At 41.6% G+C, this 22988-nt stretch overlaps 1 protein-coding gene across 1 annotated transcript; it reads right to left on the bottom strand.

Annotated features, from left to right (window-relative positions):
• Nucleotides 1–17229: 17229 nt before the first annotated feature.
• LOC147957768 (uncharacterized) lies at nt 17230–22499 on the bottom strand. The gene is made up of 6 exons (XM_087535466.1): nt 22449–22499; nt 21033–21199; nt 20670–20743; nt 19563–19612; nt 18170–18335; nt 17230–17306 (listed from the first exon to the last, which is right to left on the bottom strand). The coding sequence occupies exons 1-6, from the start codon at nt 22497–22499 to the stop codon at nt 17230–17232; spliced, it is 585 nt and encodes a 194-aa protein (XP_087391592.1).
• Between the last annotated feature and the right edge of the window lie 489 nt (nt 22500–22988).

The following is a 22988-nucleotide window of genomic DNA, read 5'->3' as shown; positions in this document are numbered from 1 at the left end:
TGCCCATCGTGCAATGGCCAGTATACAATTACCACGGCTCGACGGTTGTGGACACATAGGGAATGAGAGTAATCATGCAAAATAAACAAAGCGAGTGGCTCACCTCGGCTGTAATCAGAGAAGAAGTGTTCATCGGAGGCGTCAGAGGAGGGAGAGAGCTCCGGGGAGAGCAGGAGTGATTTGTGCCGGGGCCCAGCTAAAAGAAACTACATATATTGTTCAGCTCTAGAAACTGATCAGCTAGCATAAGAAATTAAAAGAAGCACCCTTTGTTCAACTAGCATAGCAAACAATTGACAATCGAATAGACAACTAGATTAAATATTCATCCAAGACTAGTCATAAAGATTGCTAGCACATGCATGATGGCTCCCTGCAAAGCACACAAAGATAACACTTGTTCTATCTATATGTGCCCAGCAACACTACACCAGTTAATAGGTAATAGTTTTCTTTCTACTTGACGATAGCCATTATTAACAAATCAACATCCGAGCATAAGCAAGGATCCTACCAAAGCTAGAACAAGGACCACTACCAAACCTGTAACTTGCAGTGCAAAAAAGGTACATAAATGGATAAACCGAAGAATATTTGTCCAGGCACAACAGAATCTTGCATAGGCAACAAAGCATGGTAGCAGACACATACACACATGGCCTCACAAAGTACAACTATTATGATATGTTTAATTGACATGAAATATGACCAAAATCCCAAGATCATGTCAGTTGTCGGAAGACCACCACCACTACACACAGCATGACGACAACAGTCGCACACTAGCTCAATGGCCAGACCGTCTAAGGGTAGAGAGAGAGAGAGAGAGAGAGAGAGCAGGGGCTCACCGCAACCCATGTAGCCAGACATGGAGGTCCCAACGATGTCTGGTATGACTCACGTGTTGTCGGATGGCAGTCAGGTCCCAGTGGAGGTAGGTTGCTGATGACAAGACGCTCTGGAATCATATGCTTGGCAGATCAGCGACACTAGTTACCTGTACCAAAAAGAAAGCACCATTCATATGTGATACGTCTCCAACGTATCTATAATTTTTGATTGTTCCATGCTATTAAATATTCTGTTTTGGATGTTAATGGGCTTTATTTAGACAATTTTATATTATTTTTGGGACTAACCTATTAACCGGAGGCCCAACCCAAATTGCTGTTTTTTTTGCCTATTTCAGTGTTTCACAGAAAAGGAATATCAAATGGAATCCAAACAGAGTGAAACCTTCGGGAGAGTTATTTTTGGAACAAACGTGATCCGGGGGACCTGGAGTGGACGTCAAGAAACAATCGAGGAGGCCACGAGGCAGGGGGCGCGCCCTCCACCCTCATGGGCCCCTTGTTGCTCCACCGACCTACTTCTTCCTCCTATGTATACCTATGTACCGCGAAAACATCCAGGAGCACCACGAAACCCTATTTCCACCGCCGCAACCTTCTGTACCCAAGAGATCCCATATTGGGGCCTTTTCCAGAGCTCCGCCGGAGGGGGCATCGATCACAGAGGGCCTCTACATCAACTCAATGGCCTCTCCGGTGATGTGTGAGTAGTTTACTTCAGACCTCCGGGTCCATAGTTATTAGCTAGATGGCTTCTTCTCTCTCTTTGGATCCCAATACAAAGTTCTCCTCGATTCTCTTGGAGATCTATTCGATGTAATCTTCTTTTGCGGTGTGTTTGTCGAGATCCGATGAATTGTGGGTTTATGATCAAGATTATCTATGAACAATATTTGAATCTTCTCTGAATTCCTTTACGTATGATTGGTTATCTTTGCAAGTCTCTTCGAATTATAAGTTTGGTTTGGCCTACTAGATCGATCTTTCTTGCAATGGGAGAAGTACTTAGCTTTGGGTTCAATCTTGCGGTGCTCGATCCTAGTGACTCTAGGGGAAACGACACATATTGTATTGTTGCCATCGAGGATAAAAATATGGGGTTTATATCATATTGCATGAGTTTATCCCGCTACATCATGTCATCTTGCTTAATACTCTAGATACATGCTGGATAGCTGTCGATGTGTGGAGTAATAGTAGTAGATGCAGGCAGGAGTCGGTCTACTTGTCACGAACATGATGCCTATATACATGATCATGCCTAGATATTCTCATAATTATTCGCTTTTCTATCAATTGCTCGACAGTAATTTGTTCACCCACCGTAATACTTATGCTATCTTGAGAGAAGCCACTAGTGAAACCTATGGCCCCGGGGTCTATTTTCCATGATATTAATCTTCCATCAACAAGCTATTTCTATTACCTTTTATTTTGCAATCTTTACTTTTTATCAATCAATCTTGGAACCACTTCCAACACACATCGTCACTTCACCCTTAACTAGTCTCTGTTTATTCTGCAACTCCCGTTTCGAGTTACTAATCTTAGCAACTGAACTAGTATCAAATACTGAGGGTTTGCTATAAACACTAGTAAAGTACACATCAATAACATGTATATCAAATATACTTATGTTCACTTTGCCATCCTTCTTATCCGCCAATCACTTGGGGTAGTTCCGCTTCCAGTGACCAGTCCCTTTGCAGTAGAAGCACTCAGTCTCAGGCTTAGGTCCAGACTTGGGCTTCTTCACTTGAGCAGCAACTTGCTTGCTGTTCTTTTTGAAGTTTCCCTTCTTCCCTCTGCCCTTTTCTTGAAACTAGTGGTCTTGTCTACCATCAACACTTGATGTTTTTCTTGATTTCTACCTTCATCGATTTCATCATCATGAAAAGCTCGGGAGTCGTTTTCGTCATCCCTTGCATACTATAGTTCATCACGAAGTTCTACTAACTTGGTCATGGTGACTAGAGAATTCTGTCAATCACTATCTTATCTGCAAGATTAACTCCCACTTGATTCAAGCGATTGTAGTACCCAGACAATCTGAGCACATGCTCACTAGTTGAGCGATTCTCCTCCATCTTTTAGCTATAGAACTTGTTGGAGACTTCATATCTCTCAACTCGGGTATTTGCTTGAAATATTATCTTCAACTCCTGGAACATCTCATATGGTCCATGACGTTCAAAACGTCTTTGAAGTCCCGATTCTAAGCCATTAAGCATGGTGCACTAAACTATCAAGTAGTCATCATATTGAGCTAGCCAAACGTTCATAACGTCTACATCTGCTCCTGCAATAGGTCTTTCACCTAGCGGTGCATCAAGGACATAATTCTTCTGTGCAGCAATGAGGATAAACCTCTGATCACGGATCCAATCCGCATCTTTGCTACTAACATCTTTCAACACAATTTTCTCTAGGAACATATCAAAATAAACATAGGGAAGCAACAACGCGAGCTATTGATCTACAACATAATTTGCAAAATACTAGCAGGACTAAGTTCATGATAAATTTAAGTTCAATTTAATCATATTACTTAAGAACTCCCACTTAGATGGACATCCCTCTAATCCTCTAAGTGATCACGTGATCCAAATCAACTAAACCATGTCCGATCATCACGTGAGATGGAGTAGTTTCATTGGTGAACATCACTATGTTGATCATATCTACTATATGATTCACGCTCGACCTTTCGGTCTCCGTGTTCCGAGGCCATATCTGTATATGCTTGGCTCGTCAAGTATAACCTGAGTATTCCGCGTGTGCAACTGTTTTGCACCCGTTGTATTTGAACGTAGAACCTATCACACCCGATCATCACGTGGTGTCTCAGCACGAAGAACTTTCGCAACGGTGCATACTCAGGGAGAACACTTCTTGATAATTAGTGAGAGATCATCTTATAATGCTACCGTCAATCAAAGCAAGATAAGATGCATAAAAGATAAACATCACATGCAATCAATATAAGTGATATGATATGGCCATCATCATCTTGTGCTTGTGATCTCCATCTTCGAAGTACTGTCATGATCTATATCGTCACCGACATGACACCATGATCTCCATCATCTTGATCTATATCAATGTGTCGTCACATGGTCGTCTCGCCAACACTTGCTCTTGCAACTATTGCTATCGCATAGCGATAAAGTAAAGCAATTATTGGGCGCTTGCATCTTATGCAATAGACAGACAACCATAAGGCTTTTGCCAGTTGCCGATAACTTCAACAAAACATGATCATCTCATACAACAACTTATATCTCATCACGTCTTGACCATATCACATCACAACATGTGCTGCAAAAACAAGTTAGACGTCCTCTACTTTGTTGTTGCAAGTTTTACGTGGTGCTACAGGCTGAGCAAGAACCGTTCTTACCTACGCATCAAAAACCACAACGATAGTTTGTCAATTTGACTCCGTTTTAACCTTCGCAAGGACCGGGCGTAGCCACACTCGGTTCAACTAAAGTTGGAGAAACAGTCACCCGCAAGCCACCTTTGTGCAAAGCACGTCGGGAGAACCGGTCTCGCGTAAGTGTACGCGTAATGTCGGTCCGGGCCGCTTCATCCAACAATACCGCCGAACCAAAGTATGACATGCTGGTAGGCAGTATGACTTATATCGCCCACAACTCACTTGTGTTCTACTCGTGCATATAACATCAAACCATAAAACCTAGGCTCTGATACCACTGTTGGAGAACGTAGTAATTTCAAAAAATTTCCTACGCACACGCAAGATCATGGTGATGCATAGCAACGAGGGGAGAGTATGATCTACGTACCCTTGTAGATCGCAACGGAAGCGTTGACACAACGTAGAGGAAGTAGTCGTATGTCTTCTTCCCGATCCGACCGATCCAAGCACCGTTACTCCGGCACCTCCGAGTTCTTAGCACACGTTCAGCTCGATGACGATCCCCGGGCTCCGATCCAGCAAAGCTTCGGGGAGGAGTTCCGTCAGCACGACGGCGTGGTGACGATCTTGATGTTCTACCGACGCAGGGCTTCGCCTAAGCACTACAACGATATGATCGAGGTGGAATATGGTGGCAGGGGGCACCGCACACGGCTAAGGAACGATCTCAATGATCAACTTGTGTGTCTATGGGGTGCCTCCTGCCTCAGTATATAAAGGATGGAGGAGGAGGAGGCCGGCCAAGGCTATTGGTGCGGCCAGGATGGGAGTCCTACTAGGACTCCAAGTCCTAGTAGGAGTCCATCAAGAGGGGAGGAAGGGAGAAGGAAGTGGAGGAGTAGGAAAGGTGGCCGGCCCCCTTTTCCCTAGTCCAATTCGGACTAGAGGGGAGGGGGGGCGCAGCAGCCTTTTTCCTCTTCCCACTAAAGCCCATCAAGGCCCATTACTTCTCCCGTAACTACCCGGTACTCCGAAAAATACCCGAATCACTCGGAACCTTTCCGATGTCCGAATATAGTCGTCTAATATATCGATCTTTACGTCTCGACCATTTCGAGACTCCTCGTCATGTCCCCGATCTCATCCAGGACTCCGAACTCCTTCGGTACATCAAAACTCATAAACTCATAATATAACTGCCATCGAAACCTTAAGCGTGCGGACCCTACGGTTCGAGAATAATGTAGACATGACCGAGACACGTCTCCAGTCAATAACCAATAGCGGGACCTGGATGCCCATATTGGCTCCTACATATTCTACGAAGATCTTTATCGGTCAGACCGCATAACAACATACGTTGTTCCCTTTGTCATCGGTATGTTACTTGCCCGAGATTCGATCGTCGGTATCCCAATACCTAGTTCAATCTCGTTACCGGCAAGTCTCTTTACTCGTTCCGTAATACATCATCTCACAACTAACATATTAGTTGCAATGCTTGCAAGGCTTAGATGATGTGCATTACCGAGAGGGCCCAGAGATACCTCTCCGACAATCGGAGTGACAAATCCTAATCTCGAAATACGCCAACCCAACATATACCTTTGGAGACACCTGTAATGCTCCTTTATAATCACCCATTTACGTTGTGACGTTTGGTAGCACCCAAAGTGTTCCTCCGGCAAACGGGAGTTGCATAATCTCATAGTCATAGGAACATGTATAAGTCATGAAGAAAGCAATAGCAACATACTAAAAGATCGGGTGCTAAGCTAATGGAACAGGTCATGTCAATCAGATCATTCAACTAATTATGTGATCCCGTTAATCAAATAACAACTCTTTGTCCATGGTTAGGAAACATAACCATCTTTGATTAACGAGCTAGTCAAGTAGAGGCATACTAGTGACACTCTGTTTGTCTATGTATTCACACATGTATTATGTTTCCGGTTAATACAATTCTAGCATGAATAATAAACATTTATCATGATATAAGGAAATAAATAATAACTTTATTATTGCCTCTAGGGCATATTTCCTTCAGTCTCCCACTTGCACTAGAGTCAATAATCTAGTTCACATCGCCATGTGATTTAACAGCAATAGTTCACATCACCATGTGATTAACACCCATAGTTCACACTGTCATGTGACCAACACTCAAAGGGTTTACTAGGGTCAGTAATCTAGTTCACATATCTATGTGATTAACACCCAAAGAGTACTAAGGTGTGATCATGTTTTGCTTGTGAGATAATTTTAGTCAACGGGTCTGTCACATTCAGATCCGTAAGTATTTTGCAAGTTCTATGTCTACAATGCTCTACACGGAGCTACTCTAGCTAATTGCTCCCACTTTCAATATGTATCCAGATTGAGACTTTAGATTCATCTGGATCAGTGTCAAAAACTTGCATCGACGTAACCCTTTATGACGAACCTTTTTGTCACGTCCATAATCGAGAAACATATCCTTATTTCACTAAGGATAATTCTGACCGCTGTCCAGTGATCTACTCCTGGATCACTATTGTACTCCCTTGCCAAATCAATGCAGGGTATACAATAGATCTGGTATACAGCATGACATACTTTATAGAACCTATGGCCAAGGCATAGGGAATGACTTTCATTCTCTTTCTATCTTCTGCCGTGGTCGGGCTTTGAGTCTTACTCAACTTCACACCTTGTAATACAGGCAAGAACTCTTTCTTTGACTGCTCCATTTTGAACTACTTCAAAATCTTGTCAAGGTATGTACTCATTGAAAAAACTTATCAAGCGTCTTGATCTATCTCTATAGATCTTGATGCTCAATATGTAAGCAGCTTCACCGAAGTCTTTCTTTAAAAAAACTCCTTTCAAACACTCCTTTATGCTTTACAGAACAATTCTACATTATTTCCGATCAACAATATGTCATTCACATATACTTATTAGAAATGCTGTAGTGCTCCCACGCACTTTCTCGTAAATACAGGCTTCACCGCAAGTCTGTATAAAATTATATGCTTTGATCAACTCATCAAAGCGTATATTCCAACTCCAAGATGCTTGCACTAGTCCACAGATGGATCGCTGGAGCTTGCACATTTTGTTAGCACCTTTAGGATTGACAAAACCTTCTGGTTGCATCATATACAACTCTTCTTTAATAAATCCATTAAGGAATGCAGTTTTGTTTATCCGTTTGCCAGGTTTCATAAAATGCGGCAATTACTAACATGATTCGGACAGACTCAAGCATAGATACGAGTGAGAAGCTCTCATCGTAGTCAACACCTTGAACTTGTCGAAAACCTTTTGCGACAATTCTAGCTTTGTAGATAGTAACACTACTATCAGCGTCCGTCTTCCTCTTGAAGATCCATTTATTCTCAATTGCTTGCCGATCATCGGGCAAGTCAACCAAAGTCCAAACTTTGTTCTCATACATGGATCATATCTCAGATTTCATGGCCTCAAACCATTTCGCGGAATCTGGGCTCATCATCGCTTTCTCATAGTTCGTAGGTTCGTCATGGTCAAGTAACATGACCTCCAGAACAGGATTACCGTACCACTCTGGTACAGATCTCACTCTGGTTTACCTACGAGATTCGGTAGTAACTTGATCTGAAGTTACATGATCATCATCATTAGCTTCCTCACTAATTGGTGTAGTAGTCCCAAGAACAGATTTTGTGGTGAACTACTTTCCAATAAGGGAGAAGGTACAATTACCTTATCAAGTTTTCTACTTTCCTCCCACTCACTTCTTTCGAGAGAAACTCCTTCTCTAGAAAAACTCCGAATTTAGCAACAAAAGTCTTGCCTTCGGATTTGTGATAGAAGGTGTACCCAACAGTATCCTTTTGGGTATCCTATGAAGACATATTTCTCTGATTTGATTTTGAGCTTATCAGGATGAAACTTTTTCACATAAGCATTGCAACCCCAAACTTTAAGAAACGACAACTTTGGTTTCTTGCCAAACCACAGTTCATACGGTGTCGTCTCAACAGATTTAGATGGTGCCCTTTTAACGTGAATGTAGCTGTCTCTAATGCATAACCCCAAAACGATAGTGGTAGATCGGTAAGAGACATCATAGATTGCACTGTATCCAATAAAATACAGTTATGACGTTCGGACACACCATCACACTATGGTGTTCCATGTGGCGTGAGTAGTGAAACTATTTCACATTGTTTTAACTGAAGGCCAAACTTGTAACTCAAATACTCTTCTCTACGATCAGATCATAGAAACTTTATTTTCTTGTTACGATGATTTTTCACTTCACTCTGAAATTCTTTGAACTTTTCAAATGTTTCAGATTTATGTTTCATCAAGTAGATATACTCATATCTGCTCAAATCATCTGTGAAGATCAGAAAATAATGATACCTGTCGCGAGCCTCAATATTCATCGGACCACATACATCAGTATGTATGATTTCCAACAAATCTGTTGCTCGCTCCATTGTTCCGAAGAACAGAGTCTTAGTCATCTTGCCCATGAGGCATGGTTCGCAAGCATCAACTGATTCATAATCAAGTGATTCCAAAAGCCCATCAGCATGGAGTTTCTTCATGCGCTTTACACCAATATGACCTAAACGGCAGTGCTACAAATAAGTTGCACTATCATTATTAACTTTGCATCTTTTGGTTTCAATATTATGATTATGTGTATCACTACGATCGAGATCCAACGAACTATTTTCATTGGGTGTGTAACCATATAAGGTTTTATTCATGTAAACAGAACAACAATTTATTCTCTTACTTAAATGAATAACCATATCACAATAAACATGATCAAATCATATTCATGTTCAACGCAAACACCGAATAACACTTATTTAGGTTTAACACCAATCCCGAAATTATAGGGAGTGTGCGATGATGATCATATCAATCTTGGAACCACTTCCAACACACATCGTCACTTCACCCTTAACTAGTCTCTGTTTATTCTGCAACTCCCGTTTCGAGTTACTAATCTTAGCAACTGAACTAGTATCAAATACTGAGGGTTTGCTATAAACACTAGTAAAGTACACATCAATAACATGTATATCAAATATACTTATGTTCACTTTGCCATCCTTCTTATCCGCCAATCACTTGGGGTAGTTCCGCTTCCAGTGACCAGTCCCTTTGCAGTAGAAGCACTCAGTCTCAGGCTTAGGTCCAGACTTGGGCTTCTTCACTTGAGCAGCAACTTGCTTGCTGTTCTTTTTGAAGTTTCCCTTCTTCCCTCTGCCCTTTTCTTGAAACTAGTGGTCTTGTCTACCATCAACACTTGATGTTTTTCTTGATTTCTACCTTCATCGATTTCATCATCATGAAAAGCTCGGGAGTCGTTTTCGTCATCCCTTGCATACTATAGTTCATCACGAAGTTCTACTAACTTGGTCATGGTGACTAGAGAATTCTGTCAATCACTATCTTATCTGCAAGATTAACTCCCACTTGATTCAAGCGATTGTAGTACCCAGACAATCTGAGCACATGCTCACTAGTTGAGCGATTCTCCTCCATCTTTTAGCTATAGAACTTGTTGGAGACTTCATATCTCTCAACTCGGGTATTTGCTTGAAATATTATCTTCAACTCCTGGAACATCTCATATGGTCCATGACGTTCAAAACGTCTTTGAAGTCCCGATTCTAAGCCATTAAGCATGGTGCACTAAACTATCAAGTAGTCATCATATTGAGCTAGCCAAACGTTCATAACGTCTACATCTGCTCCTGCAATAGGTCTTTCACCTAGCGGTGCATCAAGGACATAATTCTTCTGTGCAGCAATGAGGATAAACCTCTGATCACGGATCCAATCCGCATCTTTGCTACTAACATCTTTCAACACAATTTTCTCTAGGAACATATCAAAATAAACATAGGGAAGCAACAACGCGAGCTATTGATCTACAACATAATTTGCAAAATACTAGCAGGACTAAGTTCATGATAAATTTAAGTTCAATTTAATCATATTACTTAAGAACTCCCACTTAGATGGACATCCCTCTAATCCTCTAAGTGATCACGTGATCCAAATCAACTAAACCATGTCCGATCATCACGTGAGATGGAGTAGTTTCATTGGTGAACATCACTATGTTGATCATATCTACTATATGATTCACGCTCGACCTTTCGGTCTCCGTGTTCCGAGGCCATATCTGTATATGCTTGGCTCGTCAAGTATAACCTGAGTATTCCGCGTGTGCAACTGTTTTGCACCCGTTGTATTTGAACGTAGAACCTATCACACCCGATCATCACGTGGTGTCTCAGCACGAAGAACTTTCGCAACGGTGCATACTCAGGGAGAACACTTCTTGATAATTAGTGAGAGATCATCTTATAATGCTACCGTCAATCAAAGCAAGATAAGATGCATAAAAGATAAACATCACATGCAATCAATATAAGTGATATGATATGGCCATCATCATCTTGTGCTTGTGATCTCCATCTTCGAAGTACTGTCATGATCTATATCGTCACCGACATGACACCATGATCTCCATCATCTTGATCTATATCAATGTGTCGTCACATGGTCGTCTCGCCAACACTTGCTCTTGCAACTATTGCTATCGCATAGCGATAAAGTAAAGCAATTATTGGGCGCTTGCATCTTATGCAATAGACAGACAACCATAAGGCTTTTGCCAGTTGCCGATAACTTCAACAAAACATGATCATCTCATACAACAACTTATATCTCATCACGTCTTGACCATATCACATCACAACATGTGCTGCAAAAACAAGTTAGACGTCCTCTACTTTGTTGTTGCAAGTTTTACGTGGTGCTACAGGCTGAGCAAGAACCGTTCTTACCTACGCATCAAAAACCACAACGATAGTTTGTCAATTTGACTCCGTTTTAACCTTCGCAAGGACCGGGCGTAGCCACACTCGGTTCAACTAAAGTTGGAGAAACAGTCACCCGCAAGCCACCTTTGTGCAAAGCACGTCGGGAGAACCGGTCTCGCGTAAGTGTACGCGTAATGTCGGTCCGGGCCGCTTCATCCAACAATACCGCCGAACCAAAGTATGACATGCTGGTAGGCAGTATGACTTATATCGCCCACAACTCACTTGTGTTCTACTCGTGCATATAACATCAAACCATAAAACCTAGGCTCTGATACCACTGTTGGAGAACGTAGTAATTTCAAAAAATTTCCTACGCACACGCAAGATCATGGTGATGCATAGCAACGAGGGGAGAGTATGATCTACGTACCCTTGTAGATCGCAACGGAAGCGTTGACACAACGTAGAGGAAGTAGTCGTATGTCTTCTTCCCGATCCGACCGATCCAAGCACCGTTACTCCGGCACCTCCGAGTTCTTAGCACACGTTCAGCTCGATGACGATCCCCGGGCTCCGATCCAGCAAAGCTTCGGGGAGGAGTTCCGTCAGCACGACGGCGTGGTGACGATCTTGATGTTCTACCGACGCAGGGCTTCGCCTAAGCACTACAACGATATGATCGAGGTGGAATATGGTGGCAGGGGGCACCGCACACGGCTAAGGAACGATCTCAATGATCAACTTGTGTGTCTATGGGGTGCCTCCTGCCTCAGTATATAAAGGATGGAGGAGGAGGAGGCCGGCCAAGGCTATTGGTGCGGCCAGGATGGGAGTCCTACTAGGACTCCAAGTCCTAGTAGGAGTCCATCAAGAGGGGAGGAAGGGAGAAGGAAGTGGAGGAGTAGGAAAGGTGGCCGGCCCCCTTTTCCCTAGTCCAATTCGGACTAGAGGGGAGGGGGGGCGCAGCAGCCTTTTTCCTCTTCCCACTAAAGCCCATCAAGGCCCATTACTTCTCCCGTAACTACCCGGTACTCCGAAAAATACCCGAATCACTCGGAACCTTTCCGATGTCCGAATATAGTCGTCTAATATATCGATCTTTACGTCTCGACCATTTCGAGACTCCTCGTCATGTCCCCGATCTCATCCAGGACTCCGAACTCCTTCGGTACATCAAAACTCATAAACTCATAATATAACTGCCATCGAAACCTTAAGCGTGCGGACCCTACGGTTCGAGAATAATGTAGACATGACCGAGACACGTCTCCAGTCAATAACCAATAGCGGGACCTGGATGCCCATATTGGCTCCTACATATTCTACGAAGATCTTTATCGGTCAGACCGCATAACAACATACGTTGTTCCCTTTGTCATCGGTATGTTACTTGCCCGAGATTCGATCGTCGGTATCCCAATACCTAGTTCAATCTCGTTACCGGCAAGTCTCTTTACTCGTTCCGTAATACATCATCTCACAACTAACATATTAGTTGCAATGCTTGCAAGGCTTAGATGATGTGCATTACCGAGAGGGCCCAGAGATACCTCTCCGACAATCGGAGTGACAAATCCTAATCTCGAAATACGCCAACCCAACATATACCTTTGGAGACACCTGTAATGCTCCTTTATAATCACCCATTTACGTTGTGACGTTTGGTAGCACCCAAAGTGTTCCTCCGGCAAACGGGAGTTGCATAATCTCATAGTCATAGGAACATGTATAAGTCATGAAGAAAGCAATAGCAACATACTAAAAGATCGGGTGCTAAGCTAATGGAACGGGTCATGTCAATCAGATCATTCAACTAATGATGTGATCCCGTTAATCAAATAACAACTCTTTGTCCATGGTTAGGAAACATAACCATCTTTGATTAACGAGCTAGTCAAGTAGAGGCATACTAGTGACACTCTGTTTGTCTATGTATTCACACATGTATTATGTTTCCGGTTAATACAATTCTAGCATGAATAATAAACATTTATCATGATATAAGGAAATAAATAATAACTTTATTATTGCCTCTAGGGCATATTTCCTTCAGTCTCCCACTTGCACTAGAGTCAATAATCTAGTTCACATCGCCATGTGATTTAACAGCAATAGTTCACATCACCATGTGATTAACACCCATAGTTCACACTGTCATGTGACCAACACTCAAAGGGTTTACTAGGGTCAGTAATCTAGTTCACATATCTATGTGATTAACACCCAAAGAGTACTAAGGTGTGATCATGTTTTGCTTGTGAGATAATTTTAGTCAACGGGTCTGTCACATTCAGATCCGTAAGTATTTTGCAAGTTCTATGTCTACAATGCTCTACACGGAGCTACTCTAGCTAATTGCTCCCACTTTCAATATGTATCCAGATTGAGACTTTAGATTCATCTGGATCAGTGTCAAAAACTTGCATCGACGTAACCCTTTATGACGAACCTTTTTGTCACGTCCATAATCGAGAAACATATCCTTATTTCACTAAGGATAATTCTGACCGCTGTCCAGTGATCTACTCCTGGATCACTATTGTACTCCCTTGCCAAATCAATGCAGGGTATACAATAGATCTGGTATACAGCATGACATACTTTATAGAACCTATGGCCAAGGCATAGGGAATGACTTTCATTCTCTTTCTATCTTCTGCCGTGGTCGGGCTTTGAGTCTTACTCAACTTCACACCTTGTAATACAGGCAAGAACTCTTTCTTTGACTGCTCCATTTTGAACTACTTCAAAATCTTGTCAAGGTATGTACTCATTGAAAAAACTTATCAAGCGTCTTGATCTATCTCTATAGATCTTGATGCTCAATATGTAAGCAGCTTCACCGAAGTCTTTCTTTAAAAAAAACTCCTTTCAAACACTCCTTTATGCTTTACAGAACAATTCTACATTATTTCCGATCAACAATATGTCATTCACATATACTTATTAGAAATGCTGTAGTGCTCCCACGCACTTTCTCGTAAATACAGGCTTCACCGCAAGTCTGTATAAAATTATATGCTTTGATCAACTCATCAAAGCGTATATTCCAACTCCAAGATGCTTGCACTAGTCCACAGATGGATCGCTGGAGCTTGCACATTTTGTTAGCACCTTTAGGATTGACAAAACCTTCTGGTTGCATCATATACAACTCTTCTTTAATAAATCCATTAAGGAATGCAGTTTTGTTTATCCGTTTGCCAGGTTTCATAAAATGCGGCAATTACTAACATGATTCGGACAGACTCAAGCATAGATACGAGTGAGAAGCTCTCATCGTAGTCAACACCTTGAACTTGTCGAAAACCTTTTGCGACAATTCTAGCTTTGTAGATAGTAACACTACTATCAGCGTCCGTCTTCCTCTTGAAGATCCATTTATTCTCAATTGCTTGCCGATCATCGGGCAAGTCAACCAAAGTCCAAACTTTGTTCTCATACATGGATCATATCTCAGATTTCATGGCCTCAAACCATTTCGCGGAATCTGGGCTCATCATCGCTTTCTCATAGTTCGTAGGTTCGTCATGGTCAAGTAACATGACCTCCAGAACAGGATTACCGTACCACTCTGGTACAGATCTCACTCTGGTTTACCTACGAGATTCGGTAGTAACTTGATCTGAAGTTACATGATCATCATCATTAGCTTCCTCACTAATTGGTGTAGTAGTCCCAAGAACAGATTTTGTGGTGAACTACTTTCCAATAAGGGAGAAGGTACAATTACCTTATCAAGTTTTCTACTTTCCTCCCACTCACTTCTTTCGAGAGAAACTCCTTCTCTAGAAAAACTCCGAATTTAGCAACAAAAGTCTTGCCTTCGGATTTGTGATAGAAGGTGTACCCAACAGTATCCTTTTGGGTATCCTATGAAGACATATTTCTCTGATTTGATTTTGAGCTTATCAGGATGAAACTTTTTCACATAAGCATTGCAACCCCAAACTTTAAGAAACGACAACTTTGGTTTCTTGCCAAACCACAGTTCATACGGTGTCGTCTCAACAGATTTAGATGGTGCCCTTTTAACGTGAATGCAGCTGTCTCTAATGCATAACCCCAAAACGATAGTGGTAGATCGGTAAGAGACATCATAGATTGCACTGTATCCAATAAAATACAGTTATGACGTTCGGACACACCATCACACTATGGTGTTCCATGTGGCGTGAGTAGTGAAACTATTTCACATTGTTTTAACTGAAGGCCAAACTTGTAACTCAAATACTCTTCTCTACGATCAGATCATAGAAACTTTATTTTCTTGTTACGATGATTTTTCACTTCACTCTGAAATTCTTTGAACTTTTCAAATGTTTCAGATTTATGTTTCATCAAGTAGATATACTCATATCTGCTCAAATCATCTGTGAAGATCAGAAAATAATGATACCTGTCGCGAGCCTCAATATTCATCGGACCACATTCATTGTTCCCTTTGTCATCGGTATGTTACTTGCCCGAGATTCGATCGTCGGTATCCCAATACCTAGTTCAATCTCGTTACCGGCAAGTCTCTTTACTCGTTCCGTAATACATCATCTCACAACTAACATATTAGTTGCAATGCTTGCAAGGCTTAGGTGATGTGCATTACCGAGAGGGCCCAGAGATACCTCTCCGACAATTGGAGTGACAAATCCTAATCTCGAAATACGCCAACCCAACATCTACCTTTGGAGACACCTGTAATGCTCCTTTATAATCACCCATTTACGTTGTGACGTTTGGTAGCACCCAAAGTGTTCCTCCGGCAAACGGGAGTTGCATAATCTCATAGTCATAGGAACATGTATAAGTCATGAAGAAAGCAATAGCAACATACTAAACGGTCGGGTGCTAAGCTAATGGAACGGGTCATGTCAATCAGATCATTCAACTAATGATGTGATCCCTTTAATCAAATAACAACTCTTTGTCCATGGTTAGGAAACATAACCATCTTTGATTAACGAGCTAGTCAAGCAGAGGCATACTAGTGACACTCTGTTTGTCTATGTATTCACACATGTATTATGTTTCCGGTTAATACAATTCTAGCATGAATAATAAACATTTATCATGATATAAGGAAATAAATAATAACTTTATTATTGCCTCTAGGGCATATTTCCTTCACATAGCAGTAAGGACAATTGTCATATCATCAATGTACGAGCACATGTGTAACAAAATAGAGATAACAAGGTGGTGCAAAGTAACCACAAAAATAGCAGCAAGGAAAATGATGATTGCATAAGTATACCAACTAAGCATGGTGCTATTATGCTACAAACAAAATCGTGTGTTTCAGACCAAGTACTTAGCCAGCTTACTACCAATCTGAAGTGCTCATTCTCCGCACTAGCATTAGTTATACAACACAAGTACAAGAAAAATTACATTAAAGATTCAGTCAAGCCGCACATTGACACTCGAGGCTAAGAACTAGATTTCAAGAATTTGATGTCATTTTGAGTGAGCAAACCCAAGTGAGTTCTCTAAACAGACCATAAAAATTCATCACAGATACATTCATCACCTGACATAAACATTTGACGTAATCCATATCCCACCAGTTAGCAGGTACCAACCAAAAGAAGCAATATACATCTACAAGTAAATAAAGTCTGGATTTAATCAAGACTAGACTGGTAAAAAAAGTAGCTTCAGAGCCACTTATTTGTTGCTAGTTTGATATACGCTAGCAATACATGCCAAACCATGTGCTAGAAGCAAAATTAAGGCAAACTATCAAAAACTAGCATAGGTTAATCAATAGGGAGGGAGTGCAGCTGCCAAATCCTAACCTTGACAAGCTCTGGGACCTGCTTCCATCACGGCAGCTGCTGACCTCCATGGAGAACAAGCACATGGAGCTTCCATGGCTTCCCGTGTGTGGTTGTGCAGAAGGAGCCTGTCTGAGACGCATGCGTGAGGAAGGAAACAAATTGTAAAAGAGAAGAAAGGGGAGAGGATCAAATCAAAGAGGAGTGGGAGTACCTTCATGACGGCGTGACAGAGCAATCAGACTGCATCTGTCGAGGCCATTGATGAATCCACTTGATCTAGACGCCGCCAGCCTGAGGTGAGGTGAGGTGAGGAAGAGACGGTCGTGTCGTCGACCGAGCACAAGCATGTGGAGGGGAGGTCGTCATCATCATGGTGACCGTGGCAGATAGATCTAAGAGCCGCTAACCGACCGGCTCAGTTGCATGTATAACAAAATGTCAAGCGACTGTCCTGCTCCAGAAATTTTGGCTGCATGTATAACAAAAGGAAAGGCAGGTAGATCAACATACAACAGAAGCAACATATAATCATAGCATCTCTTCCTTCATTTTCAAGTGTCTAAAATATATAAATAATGATTGTGAAATTTGAGCACAATCAAATGAAAGCAGATTCGCATAATCAGTTAAACTTCTAGGCACTATAGAGAACACTTTTAGTGTTAACTTTGTTCTTATAGCATGTATTGTTATAAGGATGCAAACTGCATAACTGATTTCACAACAATTGTCATTGGCACTTTTGGAAAGTGAGTTGCTAATTAAGGACATGCACAATGGGCTTCTAGGAAACTAAAGGTCCATGCTACTCCATGGGGTAAAGTTTCTAAATACAGGTGGCCAACGTAATTCATTCAGTCTAAAATTTCAGGTGCTGCAAAGGATTGTGCTTCATTTGTTTAAGAAGACAAGTTAGATGGCAGGACATCTCCTCTTGTTCTCTCTTAAGAAATAATTTCTGGGCAAATTAATGCCAGAGAAAGGACACTAACAGAGGGCAAGTGGAGACAAGAGAAATACTTACATTTGTCTGTCTATTGCATCAGAGCAGCGGGAAAGCGGCGTCCCGGGAAGGGAAGAAGGAAGCACACAAAGCACCTGCGCGCATAAGGTAGGGGGAGCAGCCAAATCGAAACATGTTCATATTGCAGCACACAGAAAGTGGTTAATTGAGAAGGCTAGCTTGTCACTATTTTTTTTTAATTTTCAGAAGTAGAAAATCTAAGATTGGTGTGGAAATTTGCTGGAGAAGCATTTTTTGTCACATATATGGCTAGAATAATTTGCACAAGCATTGTTTGAAGCAATAGTTATAACTTGCAGCAAGCTTACCACTCCAAGCAGTCACCCTTGCATTTCTGCCCTTCTCCTTCCCTTGTACGCACGCTGTCTTGAAGAGCTGAGTGAGATGAGCCATCACACATCTCGTTCCAGTAGCAGCCAGGGAGCAGATTGTCTCAACTGAACACGCATCAGCACGGGTGAATTCTTTACTTACCTAAAATTCAGAATAAAACAAGTCGATCCCCAGTTCAGCATCACATGGGAGAAGCAGCAACATATGAAATTAACCTAACCCAGGAAGGAACCTCAAATGAAATAAAACTAGAAATCTAACTTGAGAATGAATAAAAGGCAATCTGTCAGTTCATTACCACATTGCAGAAACAACTTGTGGAATTAACCCACAACAGTGCAAGCTTGGGCTGTCACTAGTCAATGACATAAAAAGTGATTTTGAAGGTATTTTTTTGAATTGCAAGTTATCAACATTATACCATTTACGTAGTAAAGATAGAACTAAAGGTTTCGAATTTGAAAGTCTAGCATGGCAGGTGAGTGAAAAGCCACATGTTAAATATGCACCTTCTGAAAACATTTTCATTTGTTGGTTATATATTAACTGCTGATATAGGTAAAGAAGTATATCATAGTAGCTGGTGTTGGTGTGAAACCACCATCATTGTGAAAAAATATCAGCTTGAGAACTGATAAAGAATTATTTTGGTACGAAGGGAGTAATCGATAATGCTTGAAACAAAACATAAAACTATAGTGAGTGCTTTGTCACTTTTGCTGTCTCGACACCGTCAAGGACGTGTTGTACAACTTGCAATAGTGGCTACCGGACATGGCAATTAAAATCCCAATGCATTCATAGTCGACCACCAATATGCTCAATAATGGGAGTGGAGGGTCGATGCAGCAAAAGACTAAGGAAAAGCATCTAGTAACCCTAAGAAAACCAAGAAAGGAAAGAGGATGATTATACTTTCCATCGCATCTAGTACCATCAGATCTGCTATATGGTTACATCATCCAATCCAGTCTCAAGAGATTGACTGATACTTATACAATCAAATGTGATTAGCTCCTCCCTTTGGAAAAAGCAACTAGTGCCAAAACTGATAAGTCGGCATTGAACGACACAAAACCAGCTGATACCACATTGGTAGCAAGCAAACTAACAGCCTGACATTTCTATGGAGCCAAGCCTCTAGAAATTTCATAAACTACACAAAGTTAACCTGTCTCTCTTCTAGTAGAAATTGAACAAATTAAGATACTACTGTAGGTTTTGTGCTTAAACCAAAAAATGCTACATAAAAATAATAAGCATGCACTGTAGGTTTTGTCCTTGAACCAAATAATGCTGCATAGAAATAATAAGCATGTACTGTACGGGATGCGTATTCGTCATAAACGTGATGCTCCAGTTTTTAACCTGTAAAAATGGAACCAAAATGTGCTCTTGTGACAGTCCAGTACGTCCAACTGCAAATCAGATCTTGGAGGTAAATTTAAGAAAACCAGATGATTATATTTTCCTTCCTACACAACATCTCGTCTAGTACCAACAGATCTGCTATATAATCACATCATCCATTCGATCCTCAAGAGGTTGAGTGGTACTTACACAATTAAATGTGATTAGCTCATCCCTTTGAAAACGCAACCAATACGGAAACTAACAAGTCGGCATTTAACAGCGAAACTTGGCTTGCCAAAATTCTAGGCATCTAAAAATAATAATGATTGTGAAATTTGAGGCACAATCGAATGAAAGCAGGTCTGCATAACCAGTTAAACTTCCAGGCACTACACAGCCCACTTTTAGTGTTAATGTTGATCTTATAGCATGTACTGTTACAAAGATGCAAACTGCACTACTGATTTCACAAAAATTGCCATTATCACTTTTGGAAAGTTTGTTGCTCATTAAGGACAGGCACAATGGGCTTCTCCAAAACTAAAGGCCAGTTCTTTTGGCCGATCCTGGGAGAATTGGCCCCCTCCCCAGCTTCTCATAGAATCTCCAACCCTCATTTGTTTGACCATCCTAGCTAGTTAGAGCCTAATTAGCTTGGAATGTCTTGCAAGTTGTACTCCAAGAGTTATATTCTGTAGATTCAAGATAGTTGTACTCTAATACCAAGGCCAAATTGAAGCAAATATTCCTACAATAGCTATACTCTGTAATCCATACAAATGACCACTAACCCTGAACCAAGTTGCATCTATTTTATAATTCGTGTTACTGATCGAAAGCAGCACAACAACACCTAACTATAACAAGATGACCTTTATAAGGGCAAAATGCATTGCTTTAGAAGACGAAATTAGAACTCAAGAGGACAACAGCAAGTATGGCAAATTAAAAAAACTATACTAACAGGGAGCAGACTAAAAGGGCTCCCTCTTGTTCCCCAAAACATGTCATTTCAGATACTAGAAGTCTAAAAACACAACTTTGACTACCAAGTTTTACTATAATGTGGGTAAGGGGAAGCACAAGAACAGAGGGTAAGGGGAGACAAAGATAAATACTTACATTTGTCAATCCATGGCGTTAGAGCAGCGGGATAGCGGCGTCCCAGGAAGGGAAGAAGGAAGCACACGGAGCACCTGCACGCGCACATCAGGGAGGGAAGTGGCCAAATCAAAACCTGTTCATATAGCATAGCAGCACACACAAAGTGGTTAATGGAGAAGGCTAGCTTGTTACTAAATTTTTTATTTTCAAAAGTAGAAAATCTAAACGATAGACAAACAAATTGGTGTGGAAATTTGCTGGAGAAGCATTTTTTTGTCATGTACATGGCTAGAATAATTTGCAGAAGCTTTGTTTGAAGCTATATTTACAAGTTGCAGCAAGCTTACCACTCCAAGTAGTCACAACTTGCAGCAAGCTTACCACTCCAAGTAGACACAACTTGCATTTCTGCCATTCTCCTTTCCTGGTACACACGCTGTCTTCAAGAGTTGAGTGAGATGAGCCATCGCACATCTCGTTCCAGTAGAAACCAGGGACCAGATTGTCTCAACTAAAGAATCAGCATCAAGGGCGAATTCTTTACTTATCTAAAATTCAGAATACAACAAGTTAATCCCCAGTTCATTACACATGGCAGATGCAGCCGCATATGAAATTAACTTAACCCAGGAAGGAACCTCAAATCAAATAAAACTAGAAATCTAACTTGAGAATAAATAGAAATCAATCCGTCCGTTCATTACCACATTGCGGAAACAACTTGTGGAATTAACCCACAATAGTGCAAGCTTGGGCTGTCACTGGTCGTGACATAAAAAGTGAATTTAAAGGTAATTTTTCTGAATTGCTAGTTATGAACAGCATATCATTTATGTAAAGGTAGAGTTAAGGTTTCAAATTTGAAGGCATATCATGGCAGGTGAGTGAAATGCTACAGGTTAAATATGCACCTTCTGAAAATATTTTCATTTTTTAGTTATATATTAGCTGATGTTGGTCTGAAACAACCATCATTGAGAGTAAAACTATAGTGAGTGCTTTGTCACGTTTGCCGTCTCAACACCGTCAAGGACGTGTGGTAGAACTTCCAGGAGTGGCTACCGTACATGGCAATGAACATCCCGACGCATTCCTAGTAGACCACTATGCTGCCGAATAATGGGAGTGGAAGGTCCGTGCAGCGAAAGTCTTAGGAAAAACATCTAGTAAATTTAAGAAAACCAAGAGAGGAAAGATGATGATTATATTGTCCAACGCATCTAGTACCATCAGATCTGCTATGTGGTTACATCATCCAATCCAGTCTCAAGAGATTGAGTGATACTTGCGCAATCACATGTGATTAGCTCCTCCCTTTTGAAAAAGCAACCAGTGCCAAAACTAATAAGTCGGCATTGAACCAAAACCAATTGATACCACATTGGTAGCAAGCAAACTAACAGATTGACATTGCTATGGAGCTAAGCCTCTAGAAATTTCGTAAACTACACAAAGTTTACCTGTCTCTCTTCTTCTAGTATAAATCGAACAAATTAAGATATATACTACTGTAGGTTTTGTGCTTGAACCAAAAAATGCTGCATAGAAGTAATAAGCATGTACTGTACGTGATGCGTATTCGTCATAAATGTGATGCTCCAGTTTTAAGCCTGTAAAAATGGAACCAAAACGTGCTCTTTTGTCTGGGCAGTAGGTACAATTCAAACCAGATCTTGGCTAGGGTTCGATGCCAATGGTGTCTGCGCTCCGAGGATGGAAACTCATGAGGGGAGGGGAGGGAAGGGAAGGGCGTTGGAGAAGAGCGAATCAAAGATGGGCGGGCGAGAGACAAGTTACCTTGACGAGCAGGAGCGTCCCTAGGCCGAGCGAGCACGGAGGAAGCTCCATGCTGGCGTCGCCGGCAAGAAAGAAGAGTAGACGGAGGTTGTGCCCGGTGCGCGAGCGATCGAGAGCTCCAGTTCGAATCTCTTAACGGATCTGGGGACGCCGACCGACCTCCTCCTCGCTCGAGGGGTGGGGAGGGGAGGGGGCGGCGGCGAGGTCCGAGCCTCCGAGGGAGATGGGGGCGTTGGGTGGCAGCGCCAATGTGGTGTTGTGTGTGGGTGTAGGTAGGGGAGCAATGAATGAATCAGTCAGGGGAAGTCGATGTGGTTTCGCCATTTCGGTTTACCCACGTCGGATTGCTTCTTGTTCATTAGAGAATTGTTGCGTCCCACACATCGATCCCCTGCCAATCTCATCTCAGCGGTCCGTCCGTGTCTATTGTTAGATCTTCTCTTTCTTTCTTGGTACTAGTACTAGTATTAATCAATCGTTTCGCTGGCCTTCCATTAATGATTGGTCAACCTCATCTCTCACTGATCGATTTCTCGCTCA

The sequence above is a fragment of the Triticum urartu genome, chromosome 7A (genome assembly GCF_056163025.1).
Source record: "Triticum urartu cultivar PI428250 chromosome 7A, HENAU_Tu73, whole genome shotgun sequence".
NCBI classification, from domain to species: Eukaryota; Viridiplantae; Streptophyta; class Magnoliopsida; order Poales; family Poaceae; genus Triticum; species Triticum urartu.
The sequence above is the reverse complement of the archived record's forward strand: the minus strand, read 5'-3'. Positions and strand labels throughout refer to the sequence as shown.